At 44.9% G+C, this 17,843-nt stretch overlaps 1 protein-coding gene across 1 annotated transcript; it reads right to left on the minus strand.

Annotated features, from left to right (window-relative positions):
* Positions 1–715: 715 nt before the first annotated feature.
* LOC139639681 (dual E2 ubiquitin-conjugating enzyme/E3 ubiquitin-protein ligase BIRC6-like) lies at positions 716–17,463 on the minus strand (the record flags this gene model as incomplete). Its single annotated transcript, XM_071513826.1, has 6 exons — positions 17,451–17,463; positions 13,754–13,976; positions 11,036–11,181; positions 8,117–8,227; positions 5,770–5,987; positions 716–877 (listed from the first exon to the last, which is right to left on the minus strand). Coding segments are annotated over exons 1-6 (873 nt in total), but the record flags the coding sequence as incomplete, so codon positions are not given.
* Between the last annotated feature and the right edge of the window lie 380 nt (positions 17,464–17,843).

The raw sequence follows: 17,843 nt of genomic DNA on the forward strand, positions 1-17,843 counted from the left end.
CTATGTTTACTCATCAGAATTTTGTAACCTTATGAAAGTCAATACCACCTCAGTGAAAAACACATAATTTGCCTGTAGCTGACCACTATGCAGTATACTAGATCCCACAATCAATTAGAATACAGCGATCCATCAACCAAGTTGCTGAGTGTGAATGCACAGAGTAAAGCAGATCAAAATGTCAGCATAACAAAAAGATGACCAGTGCATCCCCAGGCCATGTGCCTCTCATGATCCATCTACGTTCCCTTTCCTCCATCTATCCGTCCATCCCTCCCTCCCTCAGCGGTGCGCTCAATGACTGCTCGCCTCCCCGCTAGCTGTGAGCCTCAGGTTATTTCTTACAGCAGCTGTCTGGACTCATTATGAAAAGAGATATGGAGTGTCTGATGCCTAATGAGGGGCGGCAGATGTGGCGAGGTCGGGCACCTTGACCGCAACGAGCCAATGGAAGGAGGCCAGGGCCGGCAGGGAAGAGCTATACATATTAAAACATGTCATGTAGCAGCCTTGAGGGACGCCCGCTCACATCCAAGTGTCAAGTTTGGAATCAAAACCGGACGAGTTAACAGGCCCAGGGATGTTTTTGGATACGCTGAGGTTAATTTGGTTCTTGAACATGACAGAACATGCCCTAAAACTGATGTTTTCACCCAGTTATCAAAGATCTGTGTGAGATTCCGATTTTTTCTTTTTTTAGCCCTTTTCTACTCACTTTGCCGTCATTGTAGAGGTTAGGGTTGAAGCGCACGCTGTGTCCGCCGGTGGTCTCCAGGTTGACCAGCGGAGGCGAGTTGGGATAGTCCTGGGGGAAATACACGTCAAACTCGAAGCAGCCGTTGGCGTACGGGGTGTCGGCGGGGCCTGTGATGAGAACCTACCAACACAAAGAGGACAAAGGCCTAAGACAGGGTAGTTATTAATCACACGCTGAAAGGGGGTTAATTGAAGAAAGGGTCGATAATAGTAAATCTGGGTAAAAAAAAAACAACAACAAAAAAAAACAAAAACCAGGGCGAGCAGCAAAACATTAATGGGGAACTGGTGACAACCCCCTTTCAGCTTTTTGCACAGCCATGTAATTAACAATAAAGCTCAAGAGTTAGTAGAGAGAAAGAGACCGTTTCTATCTACCCCTCATGGCATTTGTAGCAAAATCCAATTTATTTCCTCGCAAAATTAGATTAGCTCATTAATCACTGAAACACGAAGACCTGAAAAACAATAGTAACATTACACTGAGCATTTCGAGAACCCTGAGATAGATATACATATAAAAAGGCAAATTGCCGGCAGAACGCGGGAACTTAAAATCCCAATCCATAATCACAGTATATGCTCCACCCCACTAGCGAGTAGTAATTTAGTGAAGACTTTTTTCACTCTGAAATGTATTATCTGGCAGTATGTTAAAAGATAAACATGAGTTTTGCATGCATTTCAAGGTTTGTTAAAGGTTTGTTTTAGTTTATTTAGCAGAGGTACACCAATAGTATCTCGTATCGGAAGCGATCCAGCACCCAAAGTATTGGTACTCAGCTCTGCAGGTGAAGCTGTCCCGAGGCTGATACTTTTTGTTTTTTGATACAAAATACTTTTTCCGGCGGGAGGAAAAATGTCTGCAGTGTGGCGATTCTTTGATCTCAGTGAAGCAAAGTACCAGCTGTGCCGAGCTAAGGTGTACGGCAGTGTTGAGAGCAGAGGCGATGCAGCTCAGCTCCCCACAAGCCAGCTAGAGACAGAAGAATACCGGTGAAGTGAAGAGAAGAGATTCTGCCTTCAAAATAAAAGCATAAAATAAAAGCGTTTTGATTTATTCTGGCTGGCTTGACACTGGCAGGCAAACACGAACATTGTACTCACATTCTATTTTATTATAATTTTCTTTTATTTGATAGAGAATTGTTACACAATTTTTTGATCAAATGAATAACTTTCCTTTAATTGTTATGTAACAGGCCAATACAAGGCGACATGAATGAATCTTGAGTGGTACTGGGATTGGTACTTATATCAGCTGATCTGCTTAATAAAGTACTCATACTTTATTACTGTACTGTTCTGAGAAATTGGTATCAGTATACCTCTAGAGTCTAGACTTTAGGTTAGGAGTGAGGATGGGCACATTTTCCAGATGCAAATTAAACTCCTTTTCTTCTCTGGATGTTCTTCTTTAGAGAGCCTTTGTATTGGTCGCGCCCATATGAATGATGCATGGAAATCCTTTTACATGTTCTTCTTCCCTGCCTACCTCCCTTTCTCTGTCTTCCTTTTCCTCTCTCGCCAATGAGAGGATCTTCTCCGGAGCAGCAGGGTTATTAGCCAGTCACAGGTATTCAGGCTCAAGGATGGTGTGCCCGATTAAGGAGGGGGGGGGACTGCAATTTTCCGCATTAGCCGGCTCTGACAGTAGCAGCACTAATCCGATCTGAAACCCACTGCACTGAGACCTTGTTCCGAGTGCATTTGGCGCTCAGCTTTTTTTTTGTGCACGTATGTATTTATTTTCAACCAAAAGCACACTGAGGACTTTGGGGGCGCGGCGTCTGGGCAAGCTGACAAGGGGCGACTTGGTACAATTTGTGGGCTTAGAAAAGGAGGGATGGAGGGAAAGACTCGTGGGGAGAAAGCCGGTGCTCTTTCATCAACAAACACGGCGTCCCGAGTGAAACCCGAGGCAGGTGGAAAGCAGAGCGACAAGCACAGAAAGAAACCGAGAGCGCACGGGTATCTCGGAATCGCTGAATAAATACAAGAAATGACAGGCAGCTGGTTCTTTTTACTAGGTGCAACAAGCAATGTAGTGCTAAGGAGACGTTCTCGGGGGAATTCTGTGTGCGTGTACGTTCCTCCTGGAGAAAACAAACAAGCTGACCCCTGTCTTCACCAGCACATCGGGCGTTGAGTGGCGTTGTCGGGGGGGGGTTTGTAACGCTGAGATGACTCGGCAACCGCGCGCACGAGATTTTCCGGAGGGCGGCCGGGGCGTCGCTCATGCGGTAAGGTTATTTTGACGTGAACATTCAGACCCGACACTTTCAGAGCACTTCCCCCCCCCCTGCAAAGTGAGGTAAATCTCGAGCGGGACGCCTTTCGAGACTCTTTGAGGACCCGAAGAAGCACTTTGGACACAGAGGAGTACGGACCCAAGTCACAGGTCATGAGATTCCCACCTGTTTCAGATCAGCCGCCGTGCTTTTTTCTGCTCCTGCTGCTCCTTAAGGCCGTGGTGTACTTGCTGCGGGAATTCATTTCGGTAGGTTCGGATCAACAACAGGACACGTTTGCGTAAAAAGGAAGGAAGGGCCATTTTGACTTTGTACGCAGTGTGAACAGGCTTGCTGGCTGAACTAAAATTCACACCAGGCCCCACTGTGTGATTGACCGCAATTGGGTCCAAAATATCACATGATCGGTCGTGTTGTTTCCTTTTCAGGTTCATTGTCTTTGTTTCCATGCCAGCATCTTGTGGTCAAACTTCTAAATCCTCGTGTTCCCTCAGCCGCCTTTGCTGCTCTTTCCTGTGGTTCTGAGTTTTTGTCACTTGTCTTTCCAGTTTCCCGGTTACATCTTTAATCTTCATGCGCCCCCGCTGGCACGCGTGTTAATGAACAAATGACACAAAGCTTTGTATGCGGTGACGCGTTCCAACTGCGTTTCTATTTCGGGCGAGTTCCGACTTCGTTGTTGGCGTGCCGCCGCCTTTATTTAGAGTCGATGTGTTCTTTTGAAGAAACGGAGCTAAACAGATGAGGATTTTGACATTTAGCGAAGGAGACTTTGCCATTCATCAACTCGTGGGGTGAGGGCCGTTTTTAAATGCCAATGGGGGAGTGAGTAAGAGCTGTCGACAAGTGTTTTAGGACGCGCATCGGAATACCAAGTCATACGGTGGCACGCGGCGGATGCGGAAACACAGTACGCGACATCCTCATGGGTAGAGGCAAGCTTTCACCGAGTCTTACTCTATTCTCTAACTAGCTGGGAAGCTGTGGAACAGTAGTGGGATACCCAGCTCATATTTACATGCACTCGCAATTGGAAAGCATTCATTTGGCATTTCTCCATTCCACCTAGAGCCCGTCCCTGTATCGGCAGACGAAGCTCTGCGATAGTAAACACCATGACTATCACTCTATAGATCTGTTCCCCATGAAACACCACTTGACAGTAAAATATGACTCACATGGCCTTGCTACAGTAGGGTGTAAAACAACCCAATGAGGTTATAAGTGTATGAGGCACATAAATGGATTATGCATCTATAGAGGACGGTGTTGCTGCAGATCATCAATCACATGAGCTGGGTTACAGCTGCATAACTATAAAATTCAGAGTAGGTTGATTAAGCTTGTAAAATACATACTGAGAGAGAGCTGTGCAACATGATACAGAAAACTTCAGAAAATGTCGATGCTGGTTAACCTTGTTAGTAGGAATGTTCCCAAATCTGAACATCGTTTCTGTCTCACTTTTTTCAGTATTATTTGGATGTTTCAATATTCGCGAAGAACACATATTCAACTGAAGAGAACTCGATCGGTTTCTCTCATTGAACTCAAGAGGAGGAGGAGTTTGTTTCTGTTCCCCGGTGAGTCTGCCTGCTTCAAAGAGCGAGGGAGTCTCGTTCATACACTCTGTTTTCTGCTGTTTGTTACTAATTTAGCATTGGTGGGGCCAATTTGTCTCTTTTTCTCATCCCGGCAGGTCTGATCTGTTCTAGTGATAGACTTTGCGAGGCAGAGTTGGTTTGACTGGGAGTGGATGAACGCTCCCTATCCTCTGAGTTTGTTCAGTATAGCAGGAGGTTGTGTCTCCCCATCGCTCCACACTACTGCTCTTCACTAAACACAGAGAAATCTGAGTAGGGGCACGGTAGCCAAAAATAACAGCTAATTCTCCTAGGGAAGCTTTTGTTTTTCTTCATTTGTATTTATATCAGAATATGCTAATTAAACTGTATGCTCCAAGATTTCTTTTCCCCCCCAGTCCATAAATGTTCAGTGTCCCCCAGGGTGTGTGTATGCATGTGTGGAATGTGTGTGTGTGTGTGTGTGTAAGGTAGCATAAGGTAATTGACTCTTTAGTGTCCCTCAGTATTCATGCAGTTCATACTAGCTCACAGTAAGTTCATGGTAGAGAATTTTTCCCTGTTTATAATTGTTTATGATGATGGCCATTTATGGCTGTGCCAATAAAAGCCTATGTTTATAGTCACATAATATTTAGGTTGGTGTGTTTATACTTCATCAAGCCATTGTAAAACCGCTAGTGTAATGCTTTAATACCTCAACAATAGCAATGGCAATGATTACTGAAGCCAGCTGAAAGCTAACAAGCCAACAGACACCCATGTCTTTTCACTCGTTTTTTTTTTTCTTCATTCAAATGAAACGCCAATAAATATCTAAATCTATGAATCTTTTTCTCTCACATTCTGCCATGTGCCGGTAAAAAAAAAAAAACAGACTGATATTAATAGGGTTATAGATTCGGGCTGCAAAAGTATCCCTTTGAGGCGAGGCACCACAGGTGTAACTAGTGATTTTGGACAATGTGGTTGATGCAGGAAACACTGCAAACACTTCCACCCCCCAATAATAATTGAAAAATATTTTAAAAAACCCTCAAAACAAAAAGTGTTTGCCTTTGTGTCCATATTCAACATCTAAAATTTCATTCTGCTAGGATGATAGGATTTGTCTCCCTGGTCAGCTGTGGTGCCCGGCCTCAAACGAAGCGGACTGGATGCCGCGGTGGGAGCGTTACCTTCATGATGTCCAGCCTCTCCTCGTCGCAGCGGACGAAGACGCTGGAGGAGGAGGACAGGGGCAGCGAGGTGGACAGGGTGACCGCCTCCTGGGCGAGGCGGCGGGCGCGGGCGGCGCTGTTGGCGTCGCTGGCGTTCTTCACCTGAGACATGTAGTGGTAGTTGACCTTGAACACCAGTTTGCCCTCCTCGTCCTCCGAGACCATCTCGAAGGTGTCTGGCCAGGGGAGGAGAGCACAGGGAGGGGGGGGTCAGGAGACATGACATCATGCGGTTCTCATGGTTGACAGGAATGGACTCGGCCCTAGTACTGTACTATAGACCAGTGATTCTCAACCTTTTTCATATCAAGGACCCCTAATTTAGTCCACATTAGGGCCACAGACCACCATATGATCTGATTTTGTCTCTTGGACCCAAATCTGAGAATATTTTTTATTGTTAGATATGATTTTGTCCAGAATTCCTTGACTATCTGTATTGTAGGTAGAGCGATAACAGAGAAACTATGATCAAAACAGTCATTCTTCTACATTCTCTAAATGTGTTAACTTATTGTAAATGAAATAATGCTGAAGTTTAACAATTTATCAATTTGCTGGGGACCCCCTGGAACCCCCTCAAGGACCCCTGGTGGTCCCCGGACCCCATGTTGAGAACCACTGCTACAGACTACAAAACTCTGCACCCTAGTTGAAATGGCAGTAGACACATATATACAAAAGCTCCAAGTACAAAAATTGATTTTGAGAGGTTTTATGGAGGCAATACTACTGACATCAATGCATCAGTCAACCACCTCTGCACCATCTCCACCAGTGACTAGGCTTGGGCGATATCCAAAATTTAATATCACGCTACGATATACAATATTATCAGTTCTTTTACCTGCTTTTTTGGGGGGATACTTTACTTTATTTCTTCCAAATTACGTCAAATTAATAGGCTATGATAATAATAATTATTATTAACAGCCTAGAAATGTAATCCTACTATTCAAGCATTGGAGGAAGCCGTTCACAAAATATCGCGATATTCGATAATATCAAAAATCGGCCCAAGCCTATCAGTGTCTACAGAGTACAGCATACTTTTATATCCAATGCAAAGAAAATTCAACATCAAGTCTGCAAGTCTGCATATACTGAAAGCTGACTGATTTCCATTTAACAAAAAATGTGATTGTAACGCGAATGAGACGATAATGCAGGACCCATGTAACCATCATACTCTGATTGTTAGTACCATAATGCTCTTAGTCGGAGTAAGAATAATGCATTAACATACAGTATGTGGAGTACCCTAATTTTACTGGCATTAATAGAGACCAGTAAACACCAACATCATCATCAGATAATGGCACCTTCATATTCGTTGTGCTTTAAAGCAGCAGTGAAACAAGATGTCTTGTTATACTGGGTCTCTCTTTCACTGCGTCTTCAGTTCTTTTTTTTGTGCTGCGCTCAGACCGAAGCAAACCTGTTTACAGTCATGTCACTTGCAATTACATTAGACGTTGGGCCGCTTACAAAATCAATCGGAGCACGACAGAAGCAGCGTAATCAATCACGGATGGAGTGATGGACAAGAGGAAAGGGAGGAGGGGCGCCGAGTCTTCCTCCCTTTCAGAGGGACGGCAATATGCATCATATCAGATAGAGCACGGGAGGGAGATGGAGAGATAGAAGTGTGTGTGTGTGTATGGGGAAGAGGGGGGTATAGCGGGAGCGAGGATGACAGTCTAGCTTTGGGTGATGTGTGTGAGGCGAAAAAAAAAGTGTGAGGAAAAACCAACCAACATCCAGACTTCGAAGCAACAGAGGTGTCCCTGTTGACAGCATTTTTAAAAATCAATATGTTATCAAATTACTCTGGATGCCTTGGTATAATTACAGTAAACAAATGAGACCATGGGTGAGACAACTGATAGCCTTTGACTCTTCCTAGTGGCACTGTTGGTGCTAAAAAACCCACAAGTCAAAATGAAGACCACATTTCCCATAAAATCGGTTCCACCTCCTTGGAATCTTTGGCTATACTGAAGAGGATAAACACCTTTCATCATCATTACCAGACAAGTTTAGTTCTGTTTGTGCTGGAAGAACAGCGGCCTCTTCCTGTTTTGTGATGTAAAGCAATCTCCCTCTGTGCCATAAAGCAATACAGCAACTTTCCCGCCAAATCTGACCCACAATATGACACACAATATAAAATGCAGTGTAGAGGCAGTCTTCTCGGCGATGTCTCGAAATGAATGTGAATGATGAATGATTTGATGTTAAAATAGTACATGGAACACCTTTAACAACACACACACACACAAACAAACACGCGAAAAAAACTCACCAAACTGGAGCTTCTTCATGGCAGCTACGTATTTTTCCTCCAGGGAGCGTAGGATGGACAGGGGTTTGGGCCGGCTTGACACCTTCTTCGAGGACTCTGCCAGCTTCCTCTCTGGTAGGGAGGCGGGGGGTGGGGTGCGGGGAGGAGAAAGCATGAGAAAGAGAGGAGGTGAAGAAGAGGTAGCGGGTGGTGGTGGTGGCATACAGTATGTAACCGCGATAGATCAGCGACAGCTTCGGAAGTCTTCCGTTGTGAGAGTGCTGCCACAAGGCCATTTATCACAACACCCACCACAGCAAGACACTGGCTTACAACATCAATCTTTGCATTAACCTTTGGCAAAAAGACAAGACACACATATGGTATATGCAGGCATGCACATACTCAAGCACAGCAGAAAGGCTGGAAGAAACCGCTAATACAAACATAACAAGAGCTGCGATAGTGTATATATTCTTGGTATTGATCTAAAGATTGCTCTGAACAACACACTTTGCCCACAGACATTTCCAAGGTGTCTGCAAGTTTCACCTTTGTAGAGCCAGTTACAATGAAATTCAAGACCAATTTGAAATGAGCGAAATGAAATCAAATGCAGACCAATGAGAATGTAGGTCTGAATAACTGGGCTTATTTCTCACCAGAAAAACAGTGCTGTAAAGAGACCACATTTTCACAACCTCTAAAACAGAATTGAAGACTTAAAATGCCATGTTTACCTGTATTCAATATGTTTTAAGGCCTCGAGGTTAGATAGTATGTTTTACGTCTCTTGAAAACTTTTTCAGGACCTGTGGATACCCTGATTTTCTCTGCAGTACAGTCATAAGAAACTTAAAGGAACCCAAGTAACGCAACTTTACTTTCCAGGCTTCGAGACGGCAATATCGGGTCGATGCTTGGGACCACATGTTGCCCCACATGTTTCCCCCTTTGCCGTTCCTCACCTTGACAAATGACATTCCCATCGTTAGGAGACACTAACACGGGTTCGCCACGCAAACCCATTGTTTCTTCAAAGTACAACTCCATCGACAGCCGAAGCGTGTCCGAGACAAATGACAGTGTTGAATTGCCCACCGATTGTCGGTGACAATAAAGCAAAGAAGGGGAGGGTTGATGGGATGGATAGAGGAGCGGTTAATGCATCAACATAATTAACTGTCTATATATAGCAGGTTTATGGGTATTAGGGCTCCATGCTTGTACCGGGCACGGATGCACTTACCATGAAATTACCGGCACATTTAACGGCCCTATTACCGACTTTGGACAGAAGAGAGGTAGGCATGAGAAAAGCGAGGGGGCCGTCGATATCGTCATTTATTCCGCCTGTTCGGTCGGCGCGGGGATATCGATGCTTCGGGTCGATACCGTCCCGCTCCCGTCCAATCGCGACTCCTTTCCACAGATGTGTCTTAAAGACTAAGTACTAATTAAACAATTAGACATCCGTCCAGGCCTCTGTCCCGAAAGCCCCATGTCCTGCGCTCTCCATGAAGGGGAAGGTGCGATTCCCGTGGCCGTTATCATATGGATTTCTTTATGTAAAGTGACAAGGACATCGATCTTTATCTGCACACCCCCCCCCGACACTTCCACCCCCCCACCTAACACCCAACTCCCCACCTCAGTGATCACTTGGACAGCCATTGATGTGGACGGAACATAAAAATCCTCTGGGGGTGGAAAGGAGGAAAGGGGAGGGTGGGGGGTAATTAATATTGTGTAGTGTGTAGCAACAAGGCAATGGGGGAGGTGTAATGCTCCATCGTGCATCGGAGGTGTTATTGATGGCCCGGCTTTCTTTAGGTGACTAATGGCTAGCTAGGAGATTCTCTCTCTCTCTCTCTCTCTCTCTCCCTGAACAAATAACATGTTTTATGACCTGTGCACCTCGCCGTCCACCATTCTTCCCAACCTGACGCTGTCCATCTTCTCCACAAGGGCTCCAGGGAGATTTCAGAGGGATCAGAAAAGGCGCCAAGGATATAGGGATGGGGCAGCAATTTTGGTTACGTCCTTGGAAGTGGACCATCCATCAGGGTGGTCAAGAAATATATATACCATAATTTAGAAGTCGCCAAGGTGGGTAAAGCCAGTGTGGTCTCGTCACCTGAAGTTCAAACCATCTTAAAGCGAGTTAAAAGAAGAGAGGACTGGGTGAGCTTCTCTTGGGTTTTGGTGTGTGGAGGCGTTTGCCAAGGGTGCTCTTTGATTTGGGGTCGGTGCTTGAATTACCAAAGTTCCAAGACACTCATGATGCAAAAATTACGAAGCCTTTCTTTCAAGGCTAGTTGAGAAGTACATATTAAACCAAACTCCAAGCTTTTTGGTCATACTGTGGCCTTCATCAGGAAATGGCAGCCCAAACTATATGAACTCTAGAACATTTTTTGCTTCGACATCTTTTGTCTCAAAAGGAGTCAAAAAAACAAAAACAAAAACCAGGATGAGTTTTTGACGTGTTGCTTGGGACTGTGTGATCAAGTTCAAGTTTTTAAAAACAGGCCAATGGCGCCCTTGATTAAGATGAAATTGTTCGGGGCTGCAGTCAATCACAGCCCAGGGAATTTGGACTTTTTGGCGAGCTAAACTTAGAGACCCATTTTCTTGTCCTTGCACCAAGAAGGCAGGACACCGAGACAAACGAATGAGGGGGAGAGAGAGAAAAATGGAGAGAGGGGAAGAGAGTTGGGACCTGCTGAAATAATTCAGACCAAGTTGAAAGAAGGGAAATGAAAAATACGGGCTGAAAGCCAACAGGGTTTTAAAGTCAAAGAGAGAGACAGAGGAGGAGCTACCGACTATGGTAATAAGGACAGACTTTTCAAAAGAAGATCATCTAAAATTGCTGTGTACATACCAACACACTTTTTGTGTGTGTGTGTGTGTGTGTGTGTGTGTGTGTGTACATACCCTGGTTGGCCTGCCGTAGGCTGGTGGTAGCAGCGTACACTATCTCAGCCGTCCTCTGGATGTCGGGCACCAGCAGAGTCAAACCCTCAGGCTCCGGATCTGAACTATCCGTCTTTACCACACCTTTACTCTTATCTTTCTTTGACCTGGAAACGGGACAAAGAAAATGAGAAAACATATTTTAGAATACTGTTTTTTTTTAAATAACCAAATTCCTATTGATTTGATTCCTTCTGCATTTGATGTTCTTTGAATTGTTGATTCTTGTAAGTGGATTTCACAGTACCAATGTGAGAAATTTTCAAAAGCTAAAAAGAGAATTTTCTGTCCTTGGAGTTTCTAAAGGAGATCCAAGTGTCCATCAGCATGGATGCCATACTCATAAAAGGTAAAACAATAAGGAAATGAGGAAAAATAAAGGTGCCTGTCTTTCTCAGTTGGTTAGGATTGTGAACCGGTAGCCACTCACAACTCTTGCCAACCATGCTTAAAGAGCTGAAGTGCATATCCCAGTTTCACCTTCTTGCACACAAACACAAGCATTTTTCATGTGGGGGGGAATGCGCAGGAGAGGGCGAAGCCTTAGAGGTGTGAAGGGAAGAAAGGTCTGACCCAATGTGCAGACAGACAGAACCACTGACCAGGTACCATGAATTATTTAACCAGCTTTTATTCAGCCTCACAGCATAAATAACTTTTATTTATACCCCAGCACCTATCCTGCGTTCATATCTCTCCGCTGGTTTTGACCTGAGCAGACCCCAATTTTTATGGGCATCTTTTTTTTTTTTTTGGAGCAAACCAAAACAAGTCCACAAGTTTGAAAACCCGAAGTGATTAAAAAAAAAACAAAAAAAAAAACGCCACTCTAGCATCTTCTAACTTCTAAGTGGATTCTGCGGACACGCTGAGAGGGACGCGGTAGGTCACTGAAGAGGCAGCTTTCCTCTTCACTGCCAAGCTCCCCCAATCCCAGAATCCTCCGCTCCGGGCCGAGGACGGTGCCGGCGAAGGTCTTCTGCCATTTAAGCCCCGCCCCCCCCCCCCCCTACCCAGCCTCCCACCTGCGAGATTGGTCCCGCTTCTTGGTTGTTGGCCCAGACTGGGAGAGACTGTTGACTAAAAGCCTGGCGATCGGTCTCAGTGGCTGGCCATTTGCCCTCAGGCTCTTCTTTCATTAAAGCTTCTGTGTGTGTGTGTGTGTGTGTGTGTGTGTGTGAGAGACCAAGTGGGAGAGAGTGTGTTCCAGTCTTTCAAAGCCTCAGTGTGTGTCTGTGTGTGTGTGTTTTAAGCCTGCAGATAACTTATAGCTGGGGGTATATCATGCTCATGAGGCTGGCTATCACTGTGGCCTGAGCAGATATCACTAAAAACAGACCAACAGTCTCCACTCTGTTTCCTCCACATTGGAGAATAAAGGTAATATTCACACAAAATAGTACAATATTCAAACAAGTTACTGGTTCATTACACTTCAGTTCCTTCTAGATGAGCAAAACATGGGCCATCAGGGTTAATTGCATTCTACAATAAGCCATATGTTGTGAACCGTGATCAGGTACAACGCAGAGGATCATGGGATTCTTGGGATAGTGTTGGAGGAGAATACAGGATGGATGCCGCAACATTCATGTCACACGCATTCTAAAAATACCCACTTAGTGACATGGGACGGTAAATTCATAATAAGCCCCTTAACGCTAGGGAGGCGACATGTATGTATGTAAATCTAAGTACAGCATGTTGTCAGCTGTGACTGGAGAGGGGCTTTCACGTCGGAACATGTTGGGGGTCACATCCCCTCGGTTTAAATGTTCGCTCCTCAGAATGGGAGCTGTGCAATATTGATAAAGTCTCGGTGCGTTCGTGTAGACGGAGGGGAGGGAGAGTGGTGTGTGTGTAGGACAGCGGCGTATGCAGAGAAGAGGCAAGGATTTGCACCAAAACAAACTGGGAAAAAAAAGAAAAGAAAAAAGAAAGAAAAAAAAAAACCCAAGACGTCATTTGACTTTTGAGCAATTGAGCTAAGCTAACTGTTCCCATTACATTCCTTCAAACTAAGAGACATAAAAATGGCAAAAATAAAAGTTGACTTATTTGTTTTTTTGTTTTTATAATACTGGGTTTCAATGAAGAGTTTTAGTGTTTCCTTCCAGTGGTCTAAATGCTGGTTCAGAGGTTTTTCCTTTCCTACCCTGTAAATTCTCAATTTTCACAATAAAAACTGTGAAATTTAAACATACTGAATATTAATGTAGGGCTGAAGGATTTTGAAAAAAAATATCTAATTGCGATTATTTTGACTGATATTGCAATTGCGATATGATTTGCGATATTAGAGGGAATGATCATTTTTACATCATTATTCTCATTTCCATTGAAAAACGTATTAAAATGATTATGGTGTGATTTTTGCGGGGATCTGTACCAAACAAAGATGTTTTCTTAAGTCTGTAGAATATGATGTGTAGGCCAGGACATCTCTGCAGCACCACAATATTTCATTTAAAATGCTATTTTGACACATTTCACCTTTAACAAATATTGCGCCTCCTGAGATTTGAAAATTGCAGTCGGCCACATTGCGATTTCGCTAAAATTTTGATTAATTGTTCAGCCCTATATTAATGTTTACCGTAAAAACCCCATATCAGTGGAAACCAATCACCTCATTTAGCTACCCCTCCCCTCAAGCTACATGGATGCTCCCGGTCTTACCTGAGGCGATTGGTGTATGTGTCCACGCAGGTCTTCATCTTGGCCAGCAGCATTCCCACGGAGGTCTGTCCCTCGGAGCGCTCTTCGTCCTCCTCTTCCTCGTCCTGCCCCGGGTCTCCGGAGAGGGGCAGCAGCAGGGGCACCAGGGCAGTGCAGGTGGAAATGGCCCTCAGCAGCTCCAGGAGCGCCCGATACAGGGGCACGTGGCGGGCCATGTCCAGAACTGCAGAGAGAGAGAGGGGGGAAACACAGGGTCAGATGGTTAGAAGACAAAGGAATTTAAGGGGAAAGAAGGGGGGTCATCTCTCATTTTTCCCCAAAATGGATCCTCATTGCACTCAGCTGTGCATTTCATCCAACATAAGTTGACTATGGCCAAAAGAGGGCCTTGTAGGGCATTTTCAAATCTCTAGTCCAGTGGTTCGCAAGCTTTTTCATATCAAGGACCCCTCATTTAGTCCACATTAGGGCCACGGACCCCCATTTGATGAGATTTTGTCTCCCGGACACAAATCTGAGAATATTTTTATTGTTAGATATGATTTTGTCCAGAATTCCATGACTATCTGTATTGTAGGTGGAGAGATAACAGTGAAACTGTGATCAAAATAGTGCTTCTTCTACATTCTATAATTTTTCTTGTAAATGAAATAATGAAGCTTAACAATTGATCGATTTGCTGGGGACCCCCTGGAACGCCCTCAAGGACCCCTGGTGGCCCCCGGACCCCACGTTGAGAACCACTGCTCCAGTCCATTCGCTTTGGCCCAGATCAAGGGTCACAATTTGGTGCGGGAAAAGAGTTTCTTTCAAGTAATTCAACATGGCAGTAGCAACATCAGCTACCTTTGGAGTAAGAATGTGATCTGATCAAACAAATGCACAATGCTTCCTGTGGTTGGTCGGGATCACAGGTGGATCACAAAGGCCCCGGGGTTGGAATTGGGAACGTGCCAAGAAACCTCCCTCTCAATACGATCTCACTCTACTATTCTCCTATTCCCAAACAAAACCAACGAAGAGGAAACCGTCCCAGGGTTCCAAATAACTGATCTGAGAAAGCGAACGATGTCAAACGAGATACCGGAAAAGACACTCGATTTCCTCTGCCCTTCCGCGAGACGGGTGAAAAATTAATTTAATATCTGAGAACATGAGAGAACATTAGAAGAGCTCCCAGTGACGCTGTGTGTGGCGGCGTGTGTGTGTGTGTGTGTGTGTGCACCTGCGGTCATCAGGCAAGCGGAGCGAAGGGGAAAAACTCCAGATTGCTACGAGATTGCACTCGGGAGTGAAGAGAGCGAGTATGGAGAGATGGATAGTCGTCAGCGGTAGCGGAGCTGGTGAGAGGGGATATTAAAGATTATTAGATTTCCCAGGAACGGACAAAATGACAAACGACATGCTAAGATAAGGAGCGGCCCGGAGGCGGTCGAAGCGACTCCGGAACTCAATTTTGGACTCTTCGCAAACGAAAGACGGTGCGACCCGGCCCCCGAGATCCGCCGCGAATACCGCGTCCTCGAAACTGTCCCGAGTTCTGCTGCGGAGGGAAAAAAAAATGAAGCCGGTACAAGGTAGCGGGGGGAGGGACGTCGAGGGCAGTAAATCTAAAGAAAAAGCCTCAGGGGCTTTTTCGCAGCGACCTCCTGTTTTCTCCGAATAAAAGACGGAATCAAAATAAAAACGGAGAAGAGGCGAATTTGGGGGGGGGGGGTGGGGGTGTCATTTGAGGGAAAAACAGGATGAGCCAGGCGGCATGATGGATCGGAAAACTCCGGCTCGCTAACAACCGAAAACGCTACCGAAGGAATGTGTGTGTGTGTGAGAGACAGGCGGGCTCTGCAACAAGCTCGGAAAAAGCAGGGAGCATAAAAGATGCAGAAACAATGAGTGAATGAATGGGAATAGGAGTAGAGGGAGGGATGAAGAAACAGAATGTATGGGAGACGGAAATGGAGAACATGGCGGTGGTGTGTGTGTGTGTGTGTGTGTGTATTAGATCGTACATGACGGTTGTTCCTCCATTGTGTTGCGGCTCATTCACAAACCGGACCCGACAGACTCCTGCTTCTCACCCACAACGGAGGCCCGAAATAACGACAGGAGGTGGATGGCCCCCGGAGCCCGAGTCTACTGGAGCCTCTGCTAAATTAAGATTCAATGTTTTCCAGAGAGGATGTTGGTCACAAAAATCTCTTAAGCTGTTTTTTTTTCTTTGTGGTGCGAATTAAAACACACCACAAATTCCGCGATCGCACCTACATCCGATAAGAGGATGAGGCTTTGTCCATAAAGCTGAAGTGGCGGCTCACACAGATGTGGTCGGGTAGGTGTGAGGTGGCCAGTCACTGAAAACAATGGGCTGGGAGGAAGGGGATTTTTTTGGAGAGTGCATCACAAAAAAAAAAAAAAAAAAAAAAAAAATTCACAAATGGTCCAAATCAGTGGTTCTCAACCTTTTTCATATCAAGGACCCCTAATTTAGTCCACATTAGGGCCACGGCCCCCCATTTGATGAGATTTTCTCTCTTGGACCCAAATCTGAGAATACTATTTATTGTTAAATATGATTTTGTCCAGAATTTCATGACTCTCTGTATTGTAGGTAGAGAGATAACAGTGAAACTATGATCAAAATAGTCATTCTTCTACATTCTCTAATTGTTCTTATAAATGAAATAATGAAGTTTAGCAATTCATCAATTTGCTGGGGACCCGCTGGAATGCCCTGAAGGACCCCTGGTGGTCCCTCTCGGCTGTTCTTTAACCAGCCAGATACATAGGCGTGGATGGACAACCCTAATTCCTAGAAGAGAATAGGTCAGAAACCGAACACCATTACAGTGCAGCCTTGTGGAAAACCTTGCACAAGAGTAAAAAAAAAAAAAAAAAAAAAAAAGAAAAAAGCCTGATGACAACCAACAGGGAGGTAGAGATTTAGGGACGGGGTCTTACAAAAAAGATGAGCTCTTGGCAATGCTAAAATCAGGGTTCCTACACATTTTCAATGAAAAAATTCCATACTTTTTCCAGACCTTGATTTGTTTTGAAGATTTTGTCTGGTGTTCAGTATGATTTACACAGATAGACATCTTGCCCCTGCTAACTAGGTCATATCACTGTATAGATGAAGATTGTTCTTCACAGAGACAAATATCACAATATGTGAGATGATTGGCAGGGTTCCTACACGGTTTCCATTTTAAAATTCTATATTTTTCCCAGACCCTATGTTCTTGACTGGATTTGATTTTGGTCTGTATTTGATATAATGCATGCTGACAGCGGCTGGGTAATAAGAGCGTCCCTCTATCTGAACATTATTCTTCACATCAACAAAAACTGTGGACTCAAAGTGGCTCTACAACAACATAAAAGCTAGAATTATGTGTGTATCGGACCTGAACCGCAACATTTTCCATACTTTTCCAGACATTTTGTCAAATTCCCAAACTATTCAAGACCTGGAAATGATCAAATTCATTTTTAATACTTTTCCAGACCTGCGTAGGAACCCTGTAAAATGAAGTGAGAAAAATAGCTCCTGTTGCTAAAAAAGACAACTGTCTATCAACGCTCGATTGTTTCTGAGCCGTGGCTCGCCAGTCGAGTCTAGCAGCTCTTCTACGGAAGCCAATCAAAGACGAGGATGCTCACAGCCGTATTATCTCCCGGGAGTGGCTGTCCAGTGTACTTGGGACGTCCATGTGCTCGCGTATAAGCGCTAGCCTCAAAATAGATAGTGCAAGCCCTTCGTCTGTGGCTCCCGGACTATTTTACATTTATATTGAAATTCCCAGCTCCCGGCCGTCCCCTTTTCCCAGCATCCGAACGCCATTGACCTCCTTGGGCTTTAATCTGCTCTTCCGATGCTTTAAACCGGTATCTTTGGACGGCGCCTGGCGTGGAATCCCAATACCTTTCCGAATACATCTATGTAATTACCGCGAGCGTCTGCTGTAAACGCTGTGATTGATGTGGGTCGAGACGCCGTCCTCCGATGGGTGCCACGTCCGTCTGTGTTTGTGTGTAGGTCATCAAAATTCCCCCCTCCTTTGTCTCAATGTCAGACTTTTTCCTTTCCCCT

The sequence above is a fragment of the Centroberyx affinis genome, unplaced genomic scaffold (assembly GCF_046629955.1).
Source record: "Centroberyx affinis isolate AG114_WGS23_722 - 3 ecotype Tasmania unplaced genomic scaffold, CSIRO-AGI_Caff_v1 ptg007553l_1, whole genome shotgun sequence".
NCBI classification, from domain to species: domain Eukaryota; kingdom Metazoa; phylum Chordata; class Actinopteri; order Beryciformes; family Berycidae; genus Centroberyx; species Centroberyx affinis.